The 8413-nt window shown below is 44.4% G+C and overlaps 1 protein-coding gene and 1 pseudogene across 1 annotated transcript in view; one reads left to right on the forward strand and one right to left on the reverse strand.

Annotated features, from left to right (window-relative positions):
- The window catches only part of asap1a (ArfGAP with SH3 domain, ankyrin repeat and PH domain 1a), a 34416-nt gene that overhangs the window by 19574 nt on the left and 6429 nt on the right, over positions 1-8413 (reverse strand). The window contains exons 3-11 of the mRNA XM_073491706.1: positions 6187-6320; positions 6025-6099; positions 5808-5857; positions 5276-5405; positions 5073-5158; positions 4916-4991; positions 4737-4823; positions 3656-3756; positions 3493-3562 (exon numbers count right to left, since the gene is read on the reverse strand). Coding sequence (XP_073347807.1) covers positions 3493-3562; positions 3656-3756; positions 4737-4823; positions 4916-4991; positions 5073-5158; positions 5276-5405; positions 5808-5857; positions 6025-6099; positions 6187-6320 — 809 coding nt within the window. The remainder of the gene's footprint in view (positions 1-3492; positions 3563-3655; positions 3757-4736; positions 4824-4915; positions 4992-5072; positions 5159-5275; positions 5406-5807; positions 5858-6024; positions 6100-6186; positions 6321-8413) is intronic.
- Positions 1954-3278, forward strand: LOC141016418 (nucleosome assembly protein 1-like 1 pseudogene; annotated as a pseudogene).

The following is an 8413-nucleotide window of genomic DNA, read 5'->3' on the forward strand; positions in this document are numbered from 1 at the left end:
TGTCCTCGGTTGGGAGACGCCCCGCGCGCTGGCACATCCCCATTCACGAACACACGGGACCAGGCCTACAAGACGCGAGAAGAGAAACAAGGTTACTGCAGAACATGGATGAGAGGCCCAAGGGGCCGTAACACCCTCCCCCTTAACAAGAGGCTTGTAGGCTATCACAAGTCATTTTTCCCACAACCATTATACCATAAATCACCAATTTAAACTACAGCAAATGTGCCTTTTGAGCAACAAAGTGAGTAAAGGGACATCAAAAAATACAAAAAAAATCACAGACTTTAAATAAATGTCCATTTAACTTCCCAACTATGCCCCCAATGAACCGCTATTTCCCCAAAATCACTTCCCAACTGTCGTAACATCTGTTATCCGGGCCCTGGAAAACAAAGAAGACAGAGAGGGAAGCATGGGGTAATAAACATGAAACATTAATCCGTGGGAGCACGGGACAAAGCATCAGCTATCACATTGTCTGAGCCTTTAATGTGACGTATCTCTAAGTTGAACAGCCGTAGAAACAGAGCCCAGCACATTAACCGCTGGTTCGGATTATGGAGCGACTGCAGAAACGCCAAAGGGTTATGATCACAATAGACCACAAGAGAAACAGCACCCCCGACATAAACATCGAAATGCTGAAGCGCCCAAATTAACCCTAACGCTTCTTTTTCAATGACTGAGTAGCTGGACTGATAGGAAGCAAACTTCCTGGAAAAGAAACTGACTGGGCAGTCAACGCCCTGTTCATTCTCCTGGAGCAACACAGCACCAGCTCCAACCTGACTAGCATCAACGTGCAGTTTGAACGGCCGGTCCAGCTGCGGCACGGCCAAGACCGGAGAGGAAGTGAGGAGAGCCTTTACTCTCTCAAAAGCAGACTGGCAGACCGGAGTCCAGTCAAACTTCACAGAGGACTTCAAGAGGTCAGTCAACGGCGCAACCACAGAAAAAAAGTTTGGGCAAAAACTGCAGTAAAACCCTACCATGCCCAAAAAGTGCATCAGCTCTTTTTTACTTGTGGGTGAGGGGTACCGGTTGATGGCCAAAGTTTTAGCCCGAATAGGACGCACTTGTCCTTGACCCACCACCTTTCCCAAGTTAGTGACTGTCGCCCTCGCAAACTCACACTTTGCGAGGTTGATGGTCAACTGGGCGTCAGAAAGGCGATGGAAAAGAGCTCTAATAACTTCTAAGTGCGCCCCCCAGCTATTGCTATGGACCACCACATCGTCTAAATACACCACACAGCCCTCCAGACCAGCAACAAAAAGTGTTCATGAGGCGCTGGAAAGTGGCTGGTGCATTTCTCAAACCAAAACTCATGACTTTATAGGAGAACAGCCCCTGTGACGTAATAAAAGAAGAAACCTCTCTTGCCCGGTCAGTCAAGGGCACCTGCCAGTAACCATTGAGGAGGTCAAACTTGCTAACAAACCTGGCAGCCCCCACCTGGTCTACACAGTCTTCAATCCTCGGAAGTGGAAAACTGTCAGGCTTTGTGACAGCATTGAGTTTTCGACCGTCTGGCTTGTTAACAAGAAGACATGGTAAAGCCCAGGCTGACGAAGAAGGTTCTGCCAGTCCATTGTTAAGGAGGTACTGCACCTCTGTGACGATGTGTCTACGTTTTTCCTGAGAAACACGATAAAAACGCTGTCTGACTGGGGAAACATCACCAACATCTATTTCATGCTGCAACAAATAGGTCTGAGTTGGAGTGTCTGAAAACAGCATTGGAAACTCGCGAATCAAATTAATTAACTCAGCACGCTTGTCCTCAGACAAGTGCTGCAACAACTGTGGAAGTTGCTTCAAGGTCTCAGAGTTATTAAGATGTGCACGCAAAACACCGTCGTCAGGAGCCCTGATCTCCTCCTGTTCCTGCGCTGCCACCGAAGGATCAAAAGGAGAGACAGGAGACATTACATTCCACTTCCTCCCGGGACCTCTTCACTGCGCAGAGCCGCTTCACCAGTCCAGCCTCCGGTCAGAGAGCGAAGCATCACTTGAGACTCAGCTAAGATGGCAGACATCGACAACAAAGACCAGGCTGAGATGGACCCGGCAGATATGGAGGACGTGGAAGAAGAGGAGACGGGAGAAGATGAAAACAGCAAAGCCCGTCAGCTGACTGTGCAGATGATGCAGAATCCACAGATCCTGGCTGCGCTGCAGGAGAGGCTTGATGGTCTGAATGGCTCACCGTCAGGCTACATGGAGAGTTTACCAAAGGTTGTAAAGAGACGTGCAAACACCCTCAAGAACCTGCAGGTCAAATGTGCCCACACTGAGGCAAAGTTCTACGAAGAAGTACACAAACTGGAGAGAAAGTACGCAGCCCTCTACCAGCCGCTCTTTGACAAAAGAAGTGAAATAGTGAAAGCAGCATATGAGCCCACAGATGAGGAATGTGAATGGAAAGCAGATGAGGAGGAAGAGCTGACAGTAAGTAAGCAGGATGAGATGAAGGAGAAGGCCAAGTTAGAGGAAGGGAAGAAGGACGAGGAGAAGGAAGACCCCAAAGGCATCCCCGAGTTCTGGTTAACGGTTTTCAAAAACGTGGACCTGCTCAGCGACATGCTGCAGGAACATGATGAACCCATCCTTAAACATTTACAAGATATTAAAGTAAAATTCTCAGATCCCGGACGAGCCCCCATTTGTTACTGGCTCAAGGTAACAAAACAAACAGCAGGCGAGGCTTGGCCACAGTTTCACTCCGTCGGGTTTTATTCCGCGAATAAAGCATATAGATTTTTGAACAATCTCAACATCAAACAAAACCAAAAGACAAAGCAAAGCTTTCGCGCCGCCACTTCAAAGGCCAGCCCCACTTTATGTCCTCGGTTGGGAGACGCCCCGCGCGCTGGCACATCCCCATTCACGAACACACGGGACCAGGCCTACAAGACGCGAGAAGAGAAACAAGGTTACTGCAGAACATGGATGAGAGGCCCAAGGGGCCGTAACACAGACAGACAGACAGACAGACAGACAGGAAGTCGACGTCTGACAGAACAGACTAAAATACAAAATAAATAACATTGATTGAAACACAGTGGACTTTAAAGGTTGATGTTGTTGAGATGAACAACATGAGAGATGACTTCCTGTCACCTGACGCCAGAACAGCTGCTGAATACTTAATGATGTAATCAGACTCCATTAAACAGAGAGCTTCCTGTCTTTAAATTAGTCTGTTGTTGTCTCATATCTGTTGTGTCCTGAACACTGATGATCTGTCCTGGTGTCAGTCTGTGACGAGGTGACGTCACTGCAGAAAAATAAATCACATCTAGTTATTTTCTTTTCTAAATGTGTGTGAAGCTCCTCACAGCTCCGTCATGGATCCTACAGAAGACACATGTTTACAGAATCAGCTGATGATTCAGACCGGACGCTTTATTTCATGCTGAACATTGAATACTTTCATCCAGAGAAAATGAACCTGGCGCAGTGCATGATGGGAGCTGTAGTACTCACTGTAGCATGAGAGATAGTGAGGGTGCCGCTCTTTACTGAACACTTCCTGCGCTGCCAGACCTTCCTCAGCCTGCCGGCGAAAAAACACAGTGAATATTAAATCTGACAGCCAATCAGAGGGCGTGTCCACACCTGTACAGGTGAGTGTGGCGGACAGTCGTACCCGTCGCTCTTCTTCAGCAGGTATCCTCTCTTCTCACTGCCAAACTCCTTGTTTCCCTGCAGCTGGTGCATACTGTAACCAGTCTGTTTACTCTGAGAGTCCTGACACACACACACACACACACACACACACACACACACACACACACACACACACACACACAGTATAGCACTCTGTTTTTTCTTTATAACAATAAGTTCTTTTAAAATGACCAGACTCAGTTCACCAGCATCAAACTGTGTTCAGATGTTAACCAGAGCAGATTGTTTTTCTCTGAAATGTCAGAAAATGGTGAAGTGTTGATCAGTGTTTCGTCCTCAAACGTCTCGTTGAGACATTCAGTTACATCTCTGCTGACAAGCTGACAGCAGAGGATCACACTTCATTCCTTTCATCAAAACCTACATTTTAATTATTTAATAATTGATGACTAATCATTAAATCAATGAATCGTTGCAGCTCTGTTATGTTCACGCTACAATCATGTGATGTTTTCAGATTTACAGTGAACGAGACAAACTGCAGTAAGAAACACGATGACGATGATGAAGAGTCGTTTTAATTTACACACTTACTCTCCTGGACTTCATTCAGAAAGGGCGAGCGAGAGAGAGAGAGAGGGACAGAGAGGTCAAAGGTCAGTAGATGAGTCAGATAGGCGCTGACTGTGGACATCAACTACAACTCCCAGGATGCATTTCACCAGCAAACAGCCAATCACAGTAAGGACTTCTGCAACTTTAATCAATTTACGCTCTGATTCTGGATCAGTTTCAGTAACCATGGCGACACCCAGGTGTAGTGGTGTAGTACCTTCTTCTGATAGCCCTGCCCTCCCCAAGGTGTAGTACCTTCTTCTGATAGCCCCGCCCTCCCCAAGGTGTAGTACCTTCCTGTTAGCCCCGCCCCTCCCCAAGGTGTAGTACCTTCCTCTGATAGCCCCGCCCTCCCCAAGGTGTAGTACCTTCCTCTGATAGCCCTGCCCCTCCCCTGGGTGTCGTACCTCTCTCTGTTAGCCCCGCCCCTCCCCTGGGTGTCGTACCTCTCTCTGTTAGCCCCGCCCCTCCCCTGGGTGTCGTACCTCTCTCTGGTCCAGCTGTAAGGAGCTCTTGATGAGATCTCTGAGAGTCGTCAGCTGCTTCTTCTCTTCATCCTGACTCTGTTTGATCTGTGGAGACAGCAGAGGTCAACCTGTCGCCTCACCTGAGCAGCAGGGGGCGCTGTACAGACTCATTAGTACAGAACATTTAAGGGTTATACATTGAACAGGTCGGCTGCCAGCTTCTCGATGTACTGCTTCAGTTTGTCGGCTGTTTTCAAACCATCCTGAAAAAAACTGAAACAGGAAACAGGAAGTTCAGTGAGTTTTCAAAATAAAACATTAGCTGTAAAGCTCCTGTTGAGTGTCAGCTCGTACTTGCACTGAGCGTGGTAATACTTGATGAGGTTCTGCAGCAGGTCCAAGCCCTTCTTTGTCTTTATCTCATTGACTTTGATCAGATACTGTCGGACACACAGAGTCAATCAATCAATCAATCATATAGAGTTTGACGTATGAAGTGATCAGGGCTGTAATGACCCATGCAGCCTGTGGGGGGCGCAGTCATGACACTGCTGTACCTCACACATCTGCAGCTGGAACAGCCTCCTCTCTTTCTCCATCTCTTCAGCGATCTCAGCTCCGGTGATCTCCGTCCGGATCATCCCGTGTTGTTTAGCGTGTTCTCTCTTCTCCTTCTCGATCTTTGAGCTGAAAACACAAACAGGTGATTTAATGATACCTGGTGATGCACACCTGTCCTCGTGCTCAGGTACAAGGTTCAGTCTGAGACAGAGAAGACGTTTATCTACTTATATGTGGTCAGTCAAATGTTTAAGAAAATGAATAAATAAAAATAAAGTTATGAGATTCTTTTAGATTTTTATATTTTAAAAACATTTGAAAACATTTAAAAGCTCTTCTTCTTTTCATCTTTGTCGGGGCCCCCTGGTGGTGAGGAGGCCTCCATCAGCCTGCTGTCCAAACATCATTGACCTCCATCTGACAGCTGTGCTGCTGCTCCTCGGAGATCCTCTGCTATTCCATTGTGTGAGGATGATCACTCCTCCTCCAAAACCAATGACACAATAAAATATCTTCAGACTGACTCACAACTTGGTCTCGTAGTCCTTCCAGGCTTTATCAAACGGTTTCTTCAGATCCTGAAACAAAGAGAAACAAACACTGAGCAAAGTGAAGTTTATCACCTGAGAGCAGACGCAAAATAAATAAATAAATGATCATATTAATATTAATATAGAAGGAAAATATGCAGAAAGAAACAGAAATAGAAAATAATCATAAAATAAAATATAATAAACTGTCTGACCCCTTTGACTCCTTTCAGATCTCCCTTCAGCAGCGAGTCCAGAGTGAAGACGACGTTATGACTCAAACTCTGCAGCTAAACACACACACACTTATTTTACTACAGCTGAACATATTGATTGATTGATGAGTTTATTGATTGATTGATCAACAGTTGACTGACCAGGTTTTTGAGCAGAGCGGCGAGATCTTTAACGAGGCAGGAAAACTTAACGAAGGCCGCTCCAAGTTCAGAGTTGTTTCCTCCCAGTCGCTCCAGAGCCTGACTGAAGATCTCCTGGTTCCCAGCATGCTCTGCTCCACAATGACATCATCATCACATCATCATCACCATCTTCATCATCACCATCATCATCATCACATCATCATCATCACCATCATCAATATCATCATCACCATCATCACATCATCACCATCATCACATCATCACCATCACCATCACATCATCATCTTCATCATCATCATCAATATCATCATCACATCATCATCATCACCATCATCATCTTCATCATCACCATCATCAATATCATCATCACATCATCATCATCATCACCATCATCAATATCATCAATATCATCATCACATCATCATCATCATCACCATCATCAATATCACCATCATCATCTTCATCATCACCATCATCATCATCATCATCATCATCATCACCATCATCATCATCATCATCATCACCAACATCATCATCACCACCACCATCAACACATCATCATCATCACCATCACATCATCACCATCATCACCATCATCATCATCATCACCACCATCGTCATCATCACCATCATCAATATCATCATCACATCATCACCATCATCTTCATCATCACCATCATCAATATCATCATCACATCATCACCATCATCATCATCATCATCATCATCACATCATCATCACCATCTTCATCTTCATCATCACATCATCATCATCATCATCATCATCATCACATCATCACATCATCACCATCATCATCTTCATCATCACCATCATCAATATCATCATCACCATCATCATCATCATCACCACCATCATCATCATCACCATCATCTTCATCATCACCATCATCAATATCATCACCATCATCATCACATCATCATCACCATCTTCATCTTCATCATCACATCATCATCATCATCACCACCATCATCATCATCACATCATCATCACATCATCATCACCATCTTCATCTTCATCATCACATCATCATCATCATCACCACCATCATCATCATCACATCATCATCATCATCATCACCATCATCATCATCATCATCATCACCATCATCACCATCATCATCACATCATCACCATCATCATCATCATCAATGTCATCATCACATCATCACATCATCACATCATCACCATCATCATCTTCATCATCACCATCATCAATATCATCATCACATCATCACCATCATCATCATCACATCATCATCATCACCATCATCATCATCACCATCATCACATCATCATCATCATCACCATCATCATCACCATCATCATCACATCATCATCACATCATCACCATCATCATCATCATCAATGTCATCATCACATCATCACATCATCACCATCATCATCTTCATCATCACCATCATCAATATCATCATCACATCATCACCATCATCATCATCACATCATCATCATCACCATCATCATCATCACCATCATCACATCATCATCATCATCACCATCATCATCACCATCATCATCACATCATCATCAATATCATCATCATCATCATCACCATCATCATCACCATCATCACATCATCATCATCATCACCATCATCATCACCATCATCATCACATCATCATCACCATCATCACATCATCATCATCATCACCATCATCATCACCATCATCACATCATCATCAATATCATCATCATCATCATCACCATCACATCATCATCATCATCACCAACATCACCATCATCATCACATCATCATCAATATCATCATCATCATCATCATCACCATCATCATCACCATCATCATCACATCATCATCAATATCATCATCATCATCATCACCATCATCATCATCATCACACCATCATCATCATCACCAACATCACCATCATCATCACATCATCAATATCATCATCATCATCATCATCACCATCATCATCACCATCATCATCACATCATCATCAATATCATCATCATCATCATCACCATCATCATCATCACACCATCATCATCATCACCAACATCACCATCATCATCACCATCATCATCATCACCATCATCATCTTCATCATCACCATCATCATCATCACCACCATCATCATCATCATCATCATCATCATCACCATCATCATCATCATCATCATCATCATCACCATCACATCATCACCATCATCACATCATCATCATCA

Source organism: Pagrus major, chromosome 21 (assembly GCF_040436345.1).
Source record: "Pagrus major chromosome 21, Pma_NU_1.0".
NCBI lineage: Eukaryota > Metazoa > Chordata > Actinopteri > Spariformes > Sparidae > Pagrus > Pagrus major.